This window comes from Tachyglossus aculeatus, chromosome 12 (assembly GCF_015852505.1).
Source record: "Tachyglossus aculeatus isolate mTacAcu1 chromosome 12, mTacAcu1.pri, whole genome shotgun sequence".
In the NCBI taxonomy this organism is placed as follows: domain Eukaryota; kingdom Metazoa; phylum Chordata; class Mammalia; order Monotremata; family Tachyglossidae; genus Tachyglossus; species Tachyglossus aculeatus.
The window spans coordinates 9,733,836-9,755,608 of NC_052077.1; the positions used below are offsets into that span (position 1 = coordinate 9,733,836).

At 44.7% G+C, this 21,773-nt stretch overlaps 1 protein-coding gene across 2 annotated transcripts in view; it reads left to right on the forward strand.

Moving 5' to 3' along the window:
• Positions 1–19,209: 19,209 nt before the first annotated feature.
• Positions 19,210–21,773, forward strand: part of UGT8 (UDP glycosyltransferase 8) — a 62,880-nt gene continuing 60,316 nt past the window's right edge. The window contains exon 1 of one of the 2 annotated variants that reach the window (XM_038755130.1): positions 19,210–19,543. Coding sequence is in view for 1 of the 2 variants with exons in the window: in XM_038755129.1 (XP_038611057.1) it covers positions 19,891–20,080 (190 nt within the window). In the remaining variant the exon portion in view is untranslated. Of the gene's footprint in view, positions 19,544–19,876; positions 20,081–21,773 lie in introns of those variants that run through there. The other variant, XM_038755129.1, reaches the window with a different exon arrangement.

Here is a 21,773-nt window from a genome sequence, read left to right on the forward strand (position 1 = left end):
CTACTGAGAGCTCACCTCATCCAGGAGGCCTTCCCAGACTGAGCCCCCTTTTTCCTCTCCTCCTCCCCATCCCCCCGCCCTACCTCCTTACCCTCCCCCCAGCACTTGTATATGTATTTGTACAGATTTATTACTCTATTTATTTTACTTGTACATATTTACTATTCTATTTATTTTGTTAATGATGTGCATATGGCTTTAATTCTATTTGTTCTAATGATTTTAACATCTGTCTACATGTTTTGTTTTGTGTCTGTCTCCCCCTTCTAGACTGTGAGCCCGTTGTTGGGTAGGGACCATCTCTATATGTTGCCAACTTGTACTTCCCAAGCACGTAATACAGTGCTCTGCACACATTAAGTGCTCAATAAATACAATTGAATGAATGAATGAATGAATAATCCAGTCAGGATATGATGAGAGATTGTACCAACAAGGTAGTTGTTTGGATGGAGAGGAACGGGCAGATCTTGGCGATGCTGTGAAGGTGAGATCGGCAGGTTTTGGTGATGGATTGAATGTGTGGGGTGAATGAGAGAGCAAAGTCAAGGATGACACCAAGATTGCGGGCTTGTGAGGTGGGAAGGATGGTAGTGCGTCCACAGTGATGGGAAAGTCAGGGAGAGGACAGGGTTTGGGAGGGAAGATGAGGAAGCGGGTGGACATCCAGGTGGATCATCATTAATCGTATTTATTGAGCGCTTACTATGGTGGATATGTCCTGAAGGCAAGAGGAGATATGAGCCTGGAGGGAGGGAGAGAGAACAGGGGAGGAGTTGTAGATTTGGGTGTCATCTACATAGAGATGATAGTTGAAGCTGTGGGACTGAATGAGTTCACCAAGGGAGTGGGTACAGATGAAGAAGAAAAGGGGACCAAGAACTGACCCTTCACTGACACTGTGAGGTTCACAGTGAAAAGGCTCCAAAGTCAAAAAAGTTTCTGTAACATGTAAACTTGAGAGCAGCAGCCAGGGGGAAGACTGTTGATGTAATGTGAATGTGTAATATGCATTTTGGTTCTATTTTTTTGAATTGATTTTCTAATTTCATTTTGAAACCTCAGATCAACCCTGACTGCCCAGAGATTTGCTATGATAGGGGCATCTTGATTATTTTACACTTAAGCAAACTTCAGCCAAATTTCTAAGTTTGTAGCCATTCTACACCTCATCCAACTTGTACTTCCCAAGTGCTTAGTACAGTGCTCTGCACACAGTAAGCACTCAATAAATATGATTGAATGAATGAATGAATGAATCTTCTAGACTGTCAGCTCACTGTGGGCAAGGAACATGCCTACCAACTCTGTTATATTGTTTTATTGTACTCTCCTAAGTGCTTAGTACAGTGCTCTGCACACAACAAGTATTCAATAAATATGATTTATTAATTGATCTCTACATTCCAGATGGCAGTGAATACAAATGTTCTAATGATTCATGAGGGATGAAGGGGAACCAAGTCCTTTAAATATCAGTTTTCCCTCTCGTCCTCGGAATTCGATCCCTGGCAAATTTAAGTTTTACCTATGGTTTTGCCCTCCAGACTCAGTCATATATATAGCGAAGAAAATTTTGGGTATTTAGTTTCATTCAACCCAATCTAAAGTGGAGTGAAGGAGCTGAGTGAAATCCCATCAAAAGGAGAGTGAAGACCGACTCACTATGCAATTAGAAATATATAGGCTTTGAGTTATCCTGTTGCTTTGCTGTGCAACCTGAGGCAACTTGCTTTAACCTCTCTAGCTCTCAATTAACTCATCTTCAAAGAATAAAAAATAAGGATGGAATTCAGGTCTATATTAATAAGTACAACCTTTCTACAATTAAACAAAATCTATATAGACTTTTTGCAAACTGAAACTATTCCCTCAGATATATATCTGCTCCTTGGGCTCTTTCATACAAAAACCTGGATCAATTAACTAATGGTATTCACTGAATGCTTACTGTGCACAGAGCAACATACTAAACGCTGGGGTTAGGAGAACTAAGTAGACATGATCCCTACCCTGAGGGAATTTACGATCTGGTGGGATGATTCCTTTTGAGATCCTGGAAATACTGATAGGGAAACTGCACAGTGTGATAAAGGAACAAAAACTTCTTCTCTAATGATGGGGGAAATTTGATTTTTGTAGACCATTACACACCCGAATGTGGTTGAGTTGGAGAGAAACTTCAAAGGTAATTAATTGCATAACATCCCTCTTCTCCCTGGCCTTTGTGCTTAGAGGAGAAGGGATGGGCAATGCTGTCAAGCAATATCTTACTGTGATAAATCTCCTTTAGGAAGAGTCAAAGTTCTTGGGAAAAACTTAACTCCATATTTCCTGGACTATTTCCTGTAACCAAAATGGCAGTCAAAAATGTATTTTAAGTAAATGCTTTCAATTGCTATTATGGCTTGGTCTAGTAGATATAGGACTTACCAAAATTTCCACATTACATTGATCATCAGCATCAGTCAGAAGGTCATGGGTTCCAATCCCAGCTCTGCCACTCATCTGCTGCAGTGACCCTGAGCAAGTCACTTAACATCTTACTGCCTCATTTCCCTCCTCTGTAAAATGGGGATTAAGACCGGGAGTCCCACGTGGGACAAGGGACTGTGTCTGACCCGATTTGCTTATATCCACTCCAGTGCTTAGTACAGTGCCTGGTACAGAATAAGCACTTAACTAATACCATAATAATAATAATAATTTATTGATTAGTGTGTGCAGAGCACATAGAGCATTGGGTTGAATACAACAGAGTTATTATTATTATTATATTTGTTAAGCACTTACTATGTATCAAGCACTGTTCTAAGCACTGGAGCAGTTATAAGGTGATCAGAGTTGGCAGATACATTCCCTGCCCAAAACGAGTTTATTGATCTATGACAGTGGCCAAGTAAGTGGCTTACCTTCTTGGTATCACAGTTTCTTTCAATGTGCCATGAGTGGCTGGAAATATTTTCCACCTAGCTTCTCCAGAGGGATCTAGTGGGGATGAATGACATACTGTTTATAAAGTTCTTAGAGCTTCTCTGATCGAATTAATCTATGCCAACTGATATAGCAGAACTTTGCAAATGAGATATTACAGAATCTATTGTGGTGTTTGCAATCTATTGACTGTGCATTCTCTAAAAGCACAAAGAAACAGGACAAGGGGGAGGGATTTGAGAACATTCCACATCTCTATCAGCTGGGAGGGGAGACATAAGCATTGCCTGTGCTTGGGGGAGTTAGATCAAAGGCAGCTGATCTGACTTAAACAGTCCTCTTGGAGCATTTTACCTGTGGCTAAATGAATGAATGCTTCACCTGTACCTTTATTCTTCTTTTTTAATTCCTCACAACACCCAGTTCAGGGCTGTGCCCAAATGGGTGTTTTTGTAAACACTGGTGTTGTTAATTATGGTGATGACGATGATGATAAGATTGGGTCTAATGTATTGTCAAGTGCTTCAGGATATTAGAATGAGAAGTAATATAAAACACAAAATCCACTGGGTATCAATTTGTCCTAATTACCCTTCTAGTACCTGCATTTAAGATTTGAAGAACTCGTCTTAAATCTAAAGATCAGTGGGATGGAAACTTTAGTCTTTTTTTTTTTACTGAGTAGAAATTGTTTTCATTAGTAGTAGTAATGATACTTATTAAGTTCTTACTGAGTGCAGAGCACTGTACTAAGCACTGGGAAAGTATATACCAGTGGGAATTAGATGTGGTCCCTGTCCCTCAGAGGAGAGGGGAGTGGTGACAGACACATAAGGAGCAATGAAACGAAACACTAAAACAACAGACAAAAACAAAGTTCAGTAGGGTACTATGGCAGGATGGGCAGAATTTCAGGCTCCTCACAGCTGTGAATCCACAGTCCTTAAGAATCTCTAGTCGTTGCCCATCAGCCTTCACATCAAACAGAAACTCCTCACCAAAGGTTTTAAAGTTCTTTGTCACCTTGCCTCCTCCAACCTCATTTCCTACTCTCACACTACAGCCGAGCCAGTGCACTTTGCTCCACTAATGCTAACCTTCTCACTGTACCTTGATCTTGTCTATCTTGCCACCGACTTCTCTCCCACACCTTGCCTCTGGCCCAGAACACCTCCCCTCCTCATATCCCACAAACAATTCCTTTCCCCTCCTTCAAAGCCTTATTGAAGGCACATCGTCCCCAGGAGGCCTCCCCTGACTAAACCCTTCTTTCCTTTTTTCCCCACTCCCTTCTGCAACATCCTGTCCTGCTCCCTTTATTTATTCTCCCTCCCAGCCCCAAAGCACTTATGCACATATCTATAATTGTATTTCTTTATATTAATATCATTCTCCCAGCTCTAGACTATTAGCTCACTGTGGTCAGGGAATGTGTCCGTTATATTGTTATATTGTACTTTCCCAAGCGCTTAGTACAGTGCTCTGCATACAGTAAGCACTCAATAAATAGAATTGACTGATTGACTGATTGACAGGGATGACTGCAGCCATCATAACCGCTACAGCAGCAGCTGCCTCCAAGGTCTTCCCAGTGTTTTGCCGGTGGGGGTGGCTCCAGATTGTGGCTGCTGTTCTCTGTCCCACTGGAAGGCGGGTCTGGATGGTGATACCTTGGTGATGTGGAAGAAAGCCAGTAAGAAATCACAGGTGGGCAGCTATGGTGAGCTATATGAGAAGCAGCATGGCGTGGCAGCTAGAGCACTTACCTGGGAGTAAGAAGGTCATGAGTTCTAATCCCGGCTCCTCCATTTGTCTGCTGTGTGACCTTGGGCAAGTCACTTTACTTCTCTGGGCCTCAGTGACCTCATCTGTAAAATGGGAATTGAGACTGTGAACCCCATGTAGGACAGGGAATGAGTCCAACCCGATTTGCTCGTATTCACCCCAGTGCTTAGGACAGTACCTGAAACAAAGTGCTTAACAAAATAACATAATTATTATTATTGTTATTATTATTATTATTGTGGTCCCATAGAGGGGGCGCCAAGGGTCTGTGAGTCGTAAAGATGGGTAGTGGGTAAATGCAGGAATCACCTGGCTGTCAGGTGGAGAGGTCCAAGGCACAATCAGCTACTTAAGTCAATCAATCACCCTTATTGAGCTCTTACTCTGTGCAGAGCAGTGCACTGACCACTTGGGTGAGGATCCATACATTCACTCAATCATATATAGAGAGCGCTTACTGGGTGCAGAGCACTGTATTACTATCTTGGGAGAGTACAGTACAGAGATGGTAGACACGTTCCCTGCCTTCTACAAGTTTACAATCTAGCAGAAATAATAGTTATGGTATTTAAGCACTTACTTTGTGCCAAGCACTCTACTAAGCGCTGGGAGAGATAAAAAGATAATCAGGTCCCACAAGAGCTCACATTCTAAGTGGGATAGAGAACAGGTATTGAAACCCCATTTTGCAGATGAGGGAACTGAGGCACAGAGAAGTAAAGTGACTTGCCCAACATCACACAGCAGGCATATGGGAGAGATGGAATTAGAACTCAGGGCCTTTGACTCTCAGGCTCGTGCTCTTTCCACTAGGCCAGTACTGCTTCTTCTGAGTCCATGTGGGCAGCTGGCCTAAACTGATGTGAGACTACTGACATATGTGGATAGTGGTGTTGTCTAGGGCCTTGCCTATTGGCATGAATTCATCTGGGAAAGTTTTCCAGAGATTATATGGGTTGATCCATATAAAAATAGTAGAATGATTCATCATGTTTCCCTGCTTACGGGTCTAGACTAGAGGGAACTGCCAATGCCAAAGCAGCTATCAGATCTTCATATCAATCTCACAAATAGTTTAATGAAATGGGCTTTTTAGCTGACTTCTTTCCTGGTCAGGATCCTGAAAAACAGCTGTGCCCCAGAAAGCCCCACTGTTGCTAGGGAACCTAGTGAGAAAACTCCTAAAATGAGTTATCTAAATTAGACCACCGTACCACCTCTCCTGTTGTGAGACATCTACCCTTTTGTATGGTATTTGTTAAGCTCTTACTATGTGCTAGACACCATACTAAGTGCTGGGGTTGTTAGTAGAAAACCAGGTTGGACATAATCCCTGTCCCAAATGGGGCTCGCAGTCTTAATCCCCATTTTACAGGTGCAGTACCTGAGGCACAGAGAAGTTAAGTGACTTTCCGGGGTCACATAGCAGGCAAGTGGCAGAGTCAGGATTAGAACCCAGGCCCTTTCGACTCCCAGGCCAGTGCTCTCTCCAATCAGGCCATGCTGCTTCTCTACTTTGACATGTCTGTGGGGCTGTAAGGATCTCCTCCAGAAAACACTCCAATCTCTACTTTAATGTTATTCTTCCTAATACAGTACAATAACAATCTTCCTTCTGGTAAGTTTAGGAGAGATGAATTGGGCAAGACAAGATTTACATACACCTACCATGCCCTAGGAGACAAGGTCCGATGAGATTCAGTTAAACAAGCCACTCGCCTGGAGTGGATTTGTCACAAAAGCACCCAAGAAGCAAAGAAGGTTACCCATCCAGGAAGGGCTGAGAACTTTAATGTAAAACAGTTCCCACAGTAATCAAGTTGGCCATGGTCGTCACACCTCGAGGGCAAAGGCAACAGTGAAGCAGCTGACTGGGGACAAGTAAGGAGCAATCTGAATATGAATTGGCTTAGTGGGCTGGCTCCATCCTAGTTGCAGGCCTGGCTCCTTGTTATTCCCTGTGTTTGAGCTGGTTCCCTGTGGTCCAGGAAGCCAAAGAGTGGAGCTGGGAGACAGGTTTTGCCCCTGGCTGGAGTCCAGGAAATGGGGCAGCTCAGTACTCATCTCTCTTTAGAGCAGCATTCCCAGAAGGCCTTGCCAGCCATCAGGGAGGAAAGGGTGGGCAGAATGCTGGGCTGGGGGGTTACGACAGGAGTGAAGCATGAGTAATCAACACTATCTCATTTTCAGCCTGTATAGGGCCTGATTAACTCCCCAGTCCCTGTGAGCCCTGAACTAATGGATTTGGGGTGTCCCCTACATGATGTTACTCCATAATACTGTGAACGATGATGCTCTTGACAAACCTTTCTCCCCACCGCACCATCCTGGGAATTGGCTCCTCTGTGCCCTCTGCCAGCAGGGGCTCATGGGCTAGTAATAATAACAATAATTATGCTATTTGTTAAGCGCTTACGATGTGCCAAGCACTGTTCTTGGCACTGGGTTTGATACAGGGTAATCAGGTGTCCCATGTGGGGCTCACACTTCTAATCCCCATTTTACAGATGAGGTAACTGAAGCACAGAGAATACAGGCCTGAGGTGGGGTCTTTCTCCAGGGTCCAGCTGTTCAACCACCTTCTGAGTTGCCCCCTCACAGTCCAGGGTGTTTGGAACAGGGGGAGGAGAAGAGAGGGCAGGAAAGGAGGTGATCCTCTGCTCACCCTTCTCCCCTACCTTCAGGACTGGGCCCTCCCTCTCTCCCCTTCCTTCCCAACCTTAGGAAGTCGAGTTGGGGTCTTCTGAGCTAGGCTGGGTGGGGCAGTGGCACCCTAAGTCCGGGGGCTTTGGGATCCACTGCATCCTACACACTGATCCCAGTAGAGGGTCAGAGCTGCAGGGCAGGGAGAGAACTCTGAACTGGAAGGGGGAACTGGGATGTTGGGGGGAGGTGGTGGAGAGGGGAAGCCTGCTGTATCCCATTGTCTTTGAGGGTGGCTTGTGGCATGGACAGGCTTGTGGTACAGCCAAGTAGTGGCAGTTCCCTTAGCTGGGGGTGGCACTCTCAGAGTTCCAGCACCCCAACCCTTTAGCCCAGGGTGCCTGGGCTTTGGCCCCATGAGCCTCTGGGCCTATCCAGTTGGCAATCAATCAGTCATATTTATAGAGCACTTACTATGTGCAGAGCATTGTACTAGGCGCTTGGGAGAGTACAATAGAACAGAGTTGGTAGACACCTTCCCTGTCCACAGTGAACTTACTCTGGATATTTAAGCACTTAGATGATATGAAAGTGCTGATGGGGGGAATGCAAGCATGAAGATACTAGATTAATCAGGGAAGGCCTCTTGGAGGAAATGTGACTTTGAAAGGGCATTGAGTTTAGGGAGAGCAGTGGTCTGCCTGATGTGAAGGGAGTAAGTTAAGGCAGGAGGGAGAGTGTGATCAAGAGAGAGAGGAAGAAGTCACCAAGATTAGGTTAACTTGAGAAGAAAGACAAGTGAGAGCTAGGTGTACTTAAAGAGCAGGTATCATGTCAACAAACTCTAATGAACCATACCTTCCCTAGTGCCACCTACAGTGCTCTGCACACAGTGAGCACTTCAGGAGAACCATTGATTGATTATACGGTTCCACCCACATGGCCAGGGAGGAGACAGACCTTGTGAAAGATACTCTGTAGGCAATCAGTGGTATTTGATTGCTTACTGTGTGCAGAGCACTGCATAAGTGCTTAGCCCAGGGCTTTCTGGCTCCAGATAAGGTTGTAGGCCTCCCATAAATATTGGTGAAGTACTTCAGGTCATTTTGACTGGCAGTTTCTTCTCAGAAAATGTAATGTATTTCTGAACCCGACAATTGGTGCAGACCCCATATAATCTGGAGCTGTTGTATTGAAAACCTACTGAAGTGCACCAAAGGCACCTTAAGAAAGAATAAAGGAAATCAGCCTGACAAAAAGCTTACAGACCTACAGAGGGAAGACTGGGACACTGGATCTTTGGGCAGAGATGAATTTGTTCCCAGGGATTCCCTGACAGCAGGAGTGAAGGTGGGTAGGAGGAAGGGAGAAGGAGAAAGGGATTTGGAGGGAGGGTGAGACAGGAAGTAAGAGGGATTCTTTCAATCATATTTATTGAGCACTTAATTTGTGCAGAGCATGGTACTAGGCATTTGGGAAAGTAAAATGTTACAATAAAATATAATAGTATAACAACAACAATAACAATAAATAATAATGTAACACATTCCCTGCCCACAGCAAGCTTACAGTCTAGAGGACAAGCTTACAGGGGCAGAGAGACAAAGACATGTATACACTCTCACCGTGTTCAATTATTTCTTCAGGTATGTATGCTCATCATCGATTCTTGACATGGTAGGAATGATTGGAAAACAAAAAAAAAGGCTCTCCATCACCTCGCCCCCTTCTACCTCACCTCCCTTCTTTCCTTCTACAGCCCAGCCTGCATCCTCTGCTCCTCTGCTGCTAACTTCCTCACTGTGCCTCGTTCTCGCCTGTCCCGCCATCGACCGACGCCCCCTGGCCCACGTCCTTCCTCTGACCTGGAATGCCCTCCCTCCACACATCCACCAAGCTAGCTCTCTTCCTTCCTTCAAAGCCCTACTGAGAGCTCTCCTCCTCCAGGAGGCCTCCCCAGACTGAGCCCCCTTTTCCCTCTCCTCCTCCCCATCCCCCCGCCCTACCTCCTTCCCCTCCCCACAGCACTTGTATATATTTGTATAGATTTATTACTCTATTCATTTTACTTGTACATATTTACTATTCTATTTATTTTGTTAGAAGTGCATATAGCTATAATTCTATTTGTTCTGACAATTTTGACACCCGTCTACATGTTTTGTTTTGTTGTCTGTCTTCCCCTTCTACACTGTGAGCCCGTTGTTGGGTAGGGACCTTCTCTATACGTTGCTGACTTGTACTTCCCAAGCACTTAGTACAGTGCTCTGCACACAGTAAACGCTCAATAAATACGATTGAATGAATGAATGAATGAATTATCAAGAATAATGGAGAGTAATTGATGGATCTACAAATGTTCGAGGGAGACTGTTAGGCATAGCACAAGAAAGTAAAATTCAGACTGATTTTCATGTGGCAGTTGGGGAGGGGACTAGTTTAATGAGTATTTCATATGCATTAGTGAAATGTGGAGAGAGTTTGAGGCCAGCACTTGAGGTTTGGGTGAAGATGATGCAGTTAGTATGGACAGAGAAAGCAATGGAAGACCTCGAATTAACTAAACAAGACAGGCTATCTAAATGAAATGTCTAAAATTTTGTGTTAGAAAAGCAGCTGTAAAACTTCTGACCTGGAGGCAGGAAAGCAAAACTCGTTTAATTTATAATTTATAATTTTCAGTTAACCAGATCTGGAATATGTTATCAATTGACAATCTTTATTGAGCACTTACTGTAAGCTGTTCTTACTGTGTGTATATTCAGCAATTGGGAGAGTAGATGTGACCCCTGACCTCAAGGAGAAATTCTGAGCATTACTGATAAAGAGTAGAAAAAGACCCAAAAGACTGAGTTCCTTTTGGTAATATTCAACCGATGTGGATGCAGTTTAAATCATCTGGATTGGAATAATTATGAATACACCTTTATACAGAAGGGCAGCTCTACTACTCTTTGGATGGAGACACCTGTAAAGCAGTAAAGTGGAAAGAACCTCAGGGCAATATATTATTAATGAGTTTGCAATATGATATGTCAGGGAATAAAAAGACTAATGAGACAGTAAGCCAGGCTAGGCTAGATAAGGTTTGATTTGAGGTGTGGGAGTACCTCAGTCTATCTCTCTTCTATCTTAATTTAAACAGGCTCCAGGGGCCTGATTAGACTCCACTCAAGCTCAGAGTTGGAACCTCAACCTAAGCAGTATGAGCAAGTCTGCAAAAAGGTGGGGTTGCATGTGAACTTGAAGGGGAAGTTCCCCACCGCCACCACCCAAAAAAAGCCTTTTAGGCATATCTGTGGGAAAATCAGTATTGAGTGGGACTGGCATGGAGAGCTGCCAAAGGCAACTGAACTACAGAACCTGTTGGCTCATAAATGCTTTTTTTTCTTCCCAGAAAGCTAGCTGTGTACCAATAGGTTATAGGGAGAACAGGATTCTAGGACTCTAGGCCTATCAAGGATTAACTTGAGAAACATAGAAGCACTTTGATATTCATTCCCCCCTCAGCCCTGCAGCACTATATATCTCTATGCTAAAGTAGAGTGGCCTCGTGGAATGAGCACAGGCTGGGAGTCAGAGGTCGTGGGTTCTAATCTCCACTCTGTCACTTGTCTGCTGTGTGACCTGGGGCTAGTCACTTCATTTCTCTGTGCCTCAATTCTCTCATCTGTAAAACAGGGATTAAGAGGGTGAGCCCCATGTAGGACAGGGACTGTGCCCAACCTGATTATCTTGTATCTACACCAGCACTTAGAAAGGTGCTTAGTGCCTAGTAGGCACTTTAGAAATACCAGTTATTAATATTCTGCCCCTTCCCGTATATGTAACTTGTTTTAATCAATCAAATGTATTTATTGAGTACTGTTTGCAGAGCATTCTACTAAGCACTTGGAAGAGTGGAATATAACAGACACATTCACACAATGAGCTGAATGTCTGTCTCCCCAACAAGACAGTAAACTCCTTGAAGGTAGGGATCATGTCTACTAACTCCATTGTACTGGACTCTCCCAAAGGTTTAGTATAGTGCTCTGATCACAGGAAGTGCTTAATAAATACCATGGGTTAATTGGAAAATGGGGGCATGTTTTCTGGCATGAGAAGTATCATTGATTTCCTGAACTATCAATCAATAGTTTTTATTGAGCACTTAAAAGTGCTGGGGAGAGTATGACAGAGTTAGCAGAAACGATCCCTCTCCACAAGGAGCTGACAAACCAGCAAGGACCTAAAATTTAGCAGGGGTTTATATTGGAGGGGTTTGTTAGCAGGATGTGAAGAGGAAGCAAGGGGATTACAGGTAAAGGAAGAAGATGAAAGTCCTAGTTGTGAAAAACACCCTTAAAAAGTAGCACCTGCCTTCCTCCCCTCCCTCCTCCCGATATTATTTGGGGTTCACTGACTAATTGGGAGCAAGATGGAAGCAGGACAGAGTTTGCCTTTGTTTTGTAAAGAAAAGGAGCAATGCAGTCTAGGGAATAGTCAGGGACTGAGGTGAAAAACTGGGAGGAAAGAAGAGTGCGAGGAAGTGGAGAAAAAAACAGAAGGCGTAAATGTGTGATCAGGAATCAGTCATCAAAATTAAGAAACAGATCTTGGAATGGTAATGAATGACACTGTGAACATGCATCAGCAATGCAGCACAATTTAAAACAATGGGTGCCAGGGATACATGAAGAGAAGGTCTCTTCATGAAAGAGTTGTCTTCTAGTGTTATTTTCTGACAGCACAATTTCCATATGTTTACACATTAACTGGGAGAATTAGTACTCCCATTGATTTCTCATGAAACTTCCACCTTCAGATTTCAATAAGTACCCCTTTAGTCCTGGTATCAATTGGTTTTAGTGAACAATTCTGCCCTGTCCACACCTTTAATTATATTGTACATTTCCAATATAGCATTATCAATGGTTTTTATAATAATAATAACAATGGCATTCATTAAGCGCTTACTATGTGCAAAGCACTGTTCTAAGCGCTGGGGTGGTTACAAGGTGATCAGGTTGTCCCACGGGGGGCTCACAGTCTTAATCCCCATTTTACAGATGAGGTCACTGAGGCACAGAGAAGTTAAGTGACTTGCCCCAAGTCACACAGTTTACAATTGGTGGAGGCTGAATTTAAACCCATGACCTCTGACGCCAAAGCCTGTGCTCTTTCCACAGAGAGTGCTCATTGTGTGCAGAGCACTGTATTAAGCTCTTGGGATAGTGCAACACGAGTAGGCAGACACGTTCCTTGCTCACAATGAGTTTACAGTCTAGTAATCTCCTAACAGCATTACCTCTTCCAGACTGAAAAGGTCAAATTTGTTACAGTCCTTGGATAACCCTCCGAAGAGGTAAAAGGAAAATAGTGAAATTGAACATGGCAGAATTAATGCAGATAACTAAAGTGGTTTCATGACTTACATTATGGGAAAATAAAGCTTAATATTTTTCACCAAATTAGAGAATATAGTGTTCATGAGTAAGGATTTGAAATGCTTCCCTGGTCTTGGCCATACGTCAGTCCAGAAAGCTAGCCCATAATTTCTCTGAATTGCTTTAGCTTAGTTCCTCATCTGGATGTTTTTGGATCACAGGGAATTCTGGTTTTGTGTCTAGCGGGATCGGCTTTTCAATTTCTCTCCTTGAGTTACAGATGCAGCTCTAATTGCAAAAGTATACCTTTTACAGGCTTTCCCAAGGCTAAGGGGAATTCCGATCAAGTTCTTTTAAATGTATGAAAATTAACTTTGTAGTCTTGCCACTCACCATAGTGTCACCAACTACTCTCATCAGCAGCATTACACTGTAAACTCCTCTCTAGACTGCAAGATCTTTGTGGGCAGGGAATATGTCTGTTTATTGTTGTATTGTATTCTCCCAAACAGCACTTAGTACAGTGCTCTGCACACATTAATCGCTCAATAAATACAATTGAAATGAGTGTTTACAGAGAACACAGTGCTATCCTAAACCCAGTTCCCCATCCACACTCAACACATGACAAGTGTCCTGCCCTAAGGGAGATTGTAATCTAATAGGAGAGACAAGTGGACACAAATTGTCAAATGTACAGTAGAAAAAAAGCATAAATAAAAAAGAAGCTGCTGATAAACAGAGAAGCAGCATGGCTCAGTGGAAGGAGCACGGGCTTTGGAGTCAGAGGTCATGGGTTAAAATCCCGGCTCCGCCACGTCTGCTGTGTGACCTTGGGCAAGTCACTTAACTTCTCTGAGCCTCAGTTACCTCATCTGTAAAATGGGGATTAAGACTGTGAGCCCCACATGGTTCAACTTGATCACCTTGTATCCCCCACAGCGCTTAGAATGTGCTTTGCACATAGTAAGCGCGTAGCAAATGCCATTATTATTATTATTATTATTATGAACAGGTACAAGAAGGCTAAAGTAGTCGGTGCAAGTCATGGTGATATGACCAGTAACGGAGAATCTAAAATTGAAAAAAAAAAACATTTGTAAGCACAATGAAAACATAGCCTACACATGCCTAGGTTATTTTCCCTTTTTTTCATGGTATTTGTTAAGTGCTTACTCTGTGGCAGGCCCTGTATTAAGGCCTAAGCAGATACAAGATAATCACACCAGACACAGTCCATTTACCATAATGGGGCTCACAGACTTAATCCCTCTTTTACAGATGAGGGAACTGAGGCCAAGAGAAGTGACTTCCCCAACGTCAAGCAGCAAAGTGGTGGAGCCAGGATTAGAACCCAGGTTCTTCTGACTCCCAGGCCAGTAGTCTAACCACTAGTCCACACTGCTTCTCCTGCCACACCTCACCAATGTGGTTGTGGCATGTCCAGTTGTATTGTAAGGCACATTTGACTGGTGGCTGGGCAAATAGGAAAGTCAACATTTAGCTTTAAACCTCTCTGTCCCTAGCATCTTCCTTGGAGCCACCCCGCTTTCACCACAAACTTGAACTCCTGTTTTCCTATACCTCCCCAATCACTCTCCACTGGGCTTGATTTTTGTCTATGTTGGTTTGAACATCCCAATGTGGCATTGACCTGTCGCTTTCTCTTCCCATTTCCAGCATGTAGCCCCACCTTCCCTGGCCTCAACCCCCTGTCTCAAGGATGGGCAGGTCCAGGGAATTGAGGCTTCATGCTGGAGACAGGAAAAGAAAGGGGAAAGGCAAGGCAGTTGAGGCTACAAAAGGGAAGGGGAAGAGGGGGAGATTCTGTGAAGCAGCATGGCCTACTTGGTAGAGCAAGGGCCTGGGAGCCAGAATGTCATGGGCTCTCATCTCTGCTCTGCCACTTGTCTGCTGTGTGACCTTGGGCAAGTCACTTAACTTCTCTGGACCTCAGTTACCTCATCTGTCCAACTGAAACTGTGAGCCCCAGTGGATCAGGGACTATGTCCAACCTGATTTGCTTGTATCCTCCCCAGCGTTTAGTACAGGGCCTGGCACATAGTAAATGCTTAACAAATGTCACAATTATTATCATTATTATAGGGGTGGCACCAAGGCATCAGAGTTTAAAAAAAAAACTTCCTGGAACATGGTATGGGAGTACTGAGGAGGCCAAAGAGGCTATGCTGAATTTAGGGAACAGGAAAATGTGCATGAACAGGAGGGAGAAGAATGTGGGGTGGGAATTTACCTGTCACGATTGGATTTCACACTGGGGCTACATTTCAGGCTATCTGGGATATATCAGCTAAGGTGGCAGCTTGTATCCCCATCTTGCAGATATTGCAGGGTGTCAGGACTTTGATAGATCCATGCATATCTTATTCAGAGGAAGAGAGCATCCTGTAAAAATGGGATAGACACCGAACCTCAAAGCCTTCTTATAGTTTCACAATGCAAAGGTATAATCCCCATGATGGATGGAATGGAATTGTGCATCTTCTGTAGTGAGCATTACTAGTCTTGGTTCTCTACCACATAATGCAAGTTGAGAAGCTGAAGTAAAATCAGCTTAAAAAATCCTACCTGTTTTTTGTGGGCACTTGAGACAAATTCAGTTTTCAAGTTAACTAGGGCTTCAAGCGCTTAGTTCAATGCTCTTCCCAGAGTAGGCCTTTAATAAATATTATTGATGGATGTGATTTTGTGGAAATTGTGCCTAGGGGGGCTGGAAAATGTTAGGTTGGGATTGTTTCAATAGGTCTGTCTCTTTGGGAAGCCAGGAGATCATACAATTGACAACCGATAACTGATATTGGCGGTCCTGAGCCTTCACCTTCCCTCTACTGCTTGGGCTCTGGACCCAATAATAATAGTAATAGCCTTTGTTAAGCACTTACTACATGTCAGACATGGTACTAAGAGCTGGGTGGATACAAGCAAATCGGTTTGGACACAGTCCTTTGTCCCATATGGATCTCACAGTCTTAATCCCCATTTTACATATAAGGTAACTGAGGCACAGAGGGGTTAAATGACTTGCCCCAGGCCGCACAACAGACACGTGGCTACTGTGTCACAGGACTGTTTAGGAGGTGGAAAATCCTGAAATCCAGTCAATCAAGCCGACTTTAATACAAGGGCATTAGGGGCAGGTTTAGAAAACATAATGGATGTGAGTGGTTCTCCAGCCTCACCCCTTTCTAATACATTTAATTAAGTGTTTAAAATGCAATGTTTTGTAAAGTAAAAGTAATGGAATTAAATTTTACTGGGTTTATGTACACAGTTTTCGTTATTATGAGTCGACGATGAGATGACTTGACAGCATAAGACAGGACACAGAAATCCACAATAAAAAAAAGAAAAAAATCCTAAGCTTTTATAGAACCCAACCCTAAAATTAAGGCATGAGAAAAATACGTTTTTTTTTAAAGTGTGATGTGGCAATGACATTCTTTTAGGGTCATTAAGTGGCATTTGTAAATTACTTGGAATTTGCTTAGGCTGCACAAACCGTAAATGCCTCACCCTTAATGTCAAGGGGACGCTTCCTCTCTGAAGATTAGTTTTTTACTGGGTTCATGTACAGTTTTCGGGATTATGAGTCGACTAGGAGATGACAGCATAAGACAAAGAAATCCACACTAAAACAAAAGAAAAATAAGTCCTAAGCTTTCCACAAAACCCAACCCTAAAATTAAGGCATGAGAAAAATATTTTTGTTTAAAAAGTGTGATGCGGCAATGGCATTCGTTTAGGGTCATTCAGTGGTATTTGTAAATTATTTTGCATTCGCTTAGGCTGCGTAAGATGTAAATGCCCCACCCTTAAGGTCAAGGGGATGTTTACTCTCTGAAGATTAATAAACCCGTTGTTGGGTAGGGATTGTCTCTGTTGCCGAATAGTACTTTCCAAGCGCTTAGTATGAATGTGTGAATGAATGAAGTAGTTTTTCAAGTCTTAATTTTGGTGATAACTTTGCTTTGTCTTCTAGGATGAGGTATTGTAAAACATCACTCTTCAAAGAGAGTGGGGGTTTGAACAGCCAGCCCATACATTAGTAAAAACAAACAAACAAACCCACATATTAACAACAATGCTCAGAGAGCTATTTTCGAAAGGGCTTCCTTTTGATCTTCTAATTGCTTTAAAAGGAACAATGATCTTGAGGTTTTGAGTGCGGATATACTCAATCAGAGGAACTATTTGAATTTAGAATTGCTCGATTTTCAAGAAGGCCAGGTGGGCCCACTTTTGCGGTCTCTTTAGATTAAATGTCTGGAGGGCCAGCGCCATAGCTCTCATTTTTCCTCCCCTTCCTCTATTTATGCACAACACCTGGCTTGATGACTTTACACCTGGTGGTCTTTCAATCAACCGGTCTGGCTGCGGATCTAACTTTTCTTGAGACCAGTCCATCATACTTACTGAGCCCTTACTAAATGCAGAGCACTGTGTTGCGTGCTTACTGAATTTAGAATACTGTACCAACAAGCTTGGGAGAGTACAATTTAATAGAGCTGGCAGAATGTTCTACACCCACTACGAGTTTGCAGTCCTGAGCGCTTAGTAGAGTGTTCTGCACGTAGTAAGCAAATGTTGAGTAAATATGATTATTGGAGGATGAGCTTTGGATGTGGAGGGCATCTTATGGATCCAAGCTTTTTCTGGGGTGGCCAGGACTTTGTCTTGTAGTGGTGTACTGGGCACGATCATGGCCTAGACAAAGCCTGGGCAGGGTCACGGCCTGGGAACAGTCCGGGCACAGTCTGGGCATGGTCACAGCCTGGGTTCAGCCTGGGCAAAGCCTGGGTACCCGGCTCCACCAATTGTCAGCTGTGTGACTTTGAGCAAGTCACTTCACTTCTCTGTGCCTCAGTTCCCTCATCTGTAAAATGGGGATTAAGACTGTGACCCCCTCGTGGGACAACCAGATGACCTTGTAACAGTGCTTTGCACATAGTAAGTGCTGAAGAAATGCCATTATTATTATTATTACTGTGGCACAGTCACGACTTGGGTACAGCCTGGTCAGTTCTGTTAGTGGACAGGAAATTGCCCTGCATTTATCAGCAAGAAGGGAATAAATTACTTTGGGGTGGTGGATTAGCTCTTTCAGACCACTGTCAAATCATTCTCCAGAAAGTCTCTAAGTGGATGTCCTGAGTTTCAATACCTTTTCTCTTAGCTCAATTATTTCAACACTTGACAAATGGTATCGCCGACATACCAGTAATTAGTTACTGGACCTTATTCCCAGAGAATGTGTATTTGTGCTAATTTTTTTATGGTTCATTACTTGTCAGCTGTGTGACTTTGGGCAAGTCACTTAACCTCTCTGTGCCTCAGGTACCTCATCTGTAAAATGGAGATTAAAATTGTGAGCCCCCCGTGGGTCAACCTGATGACCTTGTAACCTCCCCAGCGCTTAGAACGGTGCTTTGCACATAGCAAGCGCTTAATAAATGCCATTATTATTATTATTACTGTGGCCCAGTCACGACCTGGGTACAGTCTGGGTACTTTCATTCATTCAATCGTATTTATTGAGCGCTTACTGTGTGCAGAGCACTGCACTGAGCGCTTGGGAAGTACATGTTGGCAACATATAGAGACAGTCCCTACCCAACAGTGGGCTAACAGTCTAGAAGGGGGAGACAGAGAACAAAACAAAACGTATTAACAAAATAAAATAAGTAGAATAGCCTAGGTACATTCATTCATTCAATCGTATTTATTGAGTGCTTACTGTGTGCAGAGCACTGCACTGAGCGCTTGGGAAGTACACGCTGGCAACATATAGAGACAGTCCCTACCCAACAGTGGGCTCACAGTCTAGAAGGGGGAGACAGAGAACAAAACAAAACGTATTAACAAAATAAAATAAGTAGAATAGCCTGGGTACATTCATTCATTCAATCGTATTTAGTGAGCGCTTACTGTGTGCAGAGCACTGCACTGAGCGCTTGGGAAGTACACGTTGGCAGCATATAGAGACAGTCCCTACCCAACAGTGGGCTCACAGTCTAGAAGGGGGAGACAGAGAACAAAACAAAACGTATTAACACAATAAAATAAGTAGAATAAATACGTACAAGTAAAATAACAGTCACAGCCTGGTCACGGTTTACGCACAGCCTGAGCGTGGTCTGGGCCTGGGCTCAGCCTGGACATAGACTGGGTACAGCCTGGGCATAACCTGGGCACAGCCTGGGCCCAGGGGGGAGAAGGGTGGGGCAGGTGGGGGGCACCCGGCTCTGGACCCCCCCTGGGTGAGTTACTGCCCTCTTGGCAGAGAGCGGACTGTGAGCCCACTGTTGGGTAGGGACTGTCTCTCTATGTTGCCAACTTGTACTCCCCAAGCGCTTAATACAGTGCTCTGCACACAGTAAGCGCTCAATAAATACGATTGATTGATTTGTGGGCAGGGAGGGGCCAATCAGGGGCTCGTCCTCCTCTTCCTCCTGGCCGGCTCTATCCGGGCAGGGGGTAGGGCATCGTTCCCAACACCTTCCTCGCCATCATCCCCCTCCTCCTCCTCCTCCTCCCGGGGCCGGCGGGCGGGGCCCCAGTGCGCCCAGCGCGGGGCAACAACTCACAGGGCGCCAGGACCGGACCGCCCCCGGCTCCCCCGGGGTGGGGGCGGAGCGCAGCGCTCAGCACAGCGTGGCAGCACCAGCAGCGGCCCCCCCGCTCCTCTAGCAACCGATTGGAGCCAAAGCGACGGGATTCTCCCCCTTCCGAGCCCGCCCGCGGCTCCCCGGGAGGATAGCACAGCCCCTCCAGCGGGGCAGCCTGGAAGCCAGGTGAAAACGGGGAAAATTTAAGGGGACGGGGGGGCGGCCGGGATTCTCCCTCCCCGTGCATTTGGGAATTGCAGGAGGGAGGTCCCGGATCATGCACGGGCTGGGGGAGGGGGCGGCGTGCATTACACCGGAGCTGCTGCACATGCATACTCGGGCTTTGCTGCCAATGCACGCCCGGGTTTGCTGCAGGTGCATGTTCGGGTTTTGCTGCAAGTGCCTCAATCAATCAATCGTATTTATTGAGCGCTTACTGTGTGCAGAGCACTGTCCTAAGCGCTTGGGAAGTACAAGTTGGCAACATAGAGAGAGAGGCCGTACTCAATAGTGGGCTCACAGTCTAGAAGTGCATGCTCGGGTTTTGCTGCAAGTGCATTCCCCGGGGGCTGGAAAGTTCCGCGAAGGATCGGCGGAGCCAACTTTTCTCCTCCTCGAGCCTCCCAACTTGGAAAGCGGCGTGGAGGTTTGCCACCGTTTTTTTGCCACCTTTACCCGTCGAGTTCCTACACCCTGCGGACCTGGGGATTCCCAGGCTCGGAGGTAGGGGATGGCTAGTACGCGGTCGACCCATCGAGCGCCGAACATTGCACTAAACGCTCGGGAAAATACGCTTTTCCTGGCCCACAAGGTAGAGGGTCCCGGTCCCAGGAAAGGGGGTGAGATGGGGAGATCCGGGCCTGTATTGTGCTTTCCAAGCGCTTAGCACAGTTCTTCTGTACTGTTGAGCCCGTTGTGTGCAGTGATTGCCTCTTTTTAATGCTGTATTGTACTTTCCAAGCGCTTAGCACCATTCCTCTAGACTGTTGAGCCCGTTGTGTGCAGTGATTACCTGTTTTTAATGCTGTATTGTACTTTCCAAGCGCTTAGCACAGTTCCTCTATTCTGTTGAGTCCGTTGTGTGCAGTGATTGTCTCTCTAATGCCGTAGTGTACTTTCCAAGGACTTAGTATAATCCCTCTAGACTGTTGAGCTCGTGGTGGGCAGGGAGTGTCTCTCTTTAATGCTGTTGTGTACTTTCCAAGCGCTTAGTACAGTCCCTCTAGGCTGTTGAGTTTGTGGTGGGTCTCTAATGGTGTAGTATACTTTCCAAGCGGTTAGTACAGGCCCTCTAGGCTGAGCTCCTGGTGGGCAGGGAGTGTCTCTAATGCTGTAGTGTACTTTCCAAGCGCTTAGTACAGTCCTTCTAGACTGTTGAACTCGTGTTGGGCAGGGAGTGTCTCATGCTATAGTGTACTTTCCAAGCGCTTAGTATAGTCCCTCTAGACTGTTGAGCCCGTTGTATGCAATGATTGTCTCTAATGCTGTATTATACTTTACAAGCGTTTAGTAGAGTCCCTGTAGACTGTGAGCCTATTGTGTGCACCGGTTGTTTCTCTTTAATACTGTATTGTACTTTCCAAGCGCATATTACAGTGCTCTGTGCACAGTAAACGCTCAATAAATACGATTGAGCGAGTGAATGTTCTGCACACAGTAAGCGCTCAATGAATAAGATCGAGTACATTGTGGGCAGGGATGGTCTCTTTTGCTGAATTGTACTTTCCAAGCGCTTAGTACAGTCTCTCTACTGTTGAGCTCGTGGTGGGCAGGGAGTGTCTCTTTAATGCTGTATTATACTTTCCAAACGCTTAGTACAGTGCCCTGCACGGAGTGGGCTTAGTACAGTGCTCTGCACAGAGTAATAGGGCTTAGTACAGTGCTCTGCACAGAGTAATAGGGCTTAGTACAGTGCTCTGTACACAGTAAGCACGCTTAGTACAGTGCTCTGTACACAGTAAGCACGCTTAGTACAGTGCTCTGCACACAGTAAGCGCTAAATACGATTGAATGAATACGATTGAATGCTCTGCTCACGGTAAACGCTCAATAAATATGATCGAAAGAATGGTCCGCACACAGTAAGCACTCAAATACGATCAAATGAATACTCTGCACACAGTAAGCGCTCAGTAAATAGATCGAACGATTGAATGTTCTGCACGCAGTAAGCGCTCAATACGATCGAATGAGTAAAATGCCCACAGTAAGCGCTCAGTAAATACGATGAATGACTGCTCTGCACACAGTAAGCACTCAATGTCTACATGTTTTGTTCTGTTGTCTATCTCCTTCTAGACTGTGAGCCCGTTGTTTGGTAAGGACCGTCTCTATATGTTGCCAACTTTACTTCCCAAGCGCTTAGTACAGTGTTCTGCACACAGTTAGCGCTCAATAAATACGATTGAATGAATGA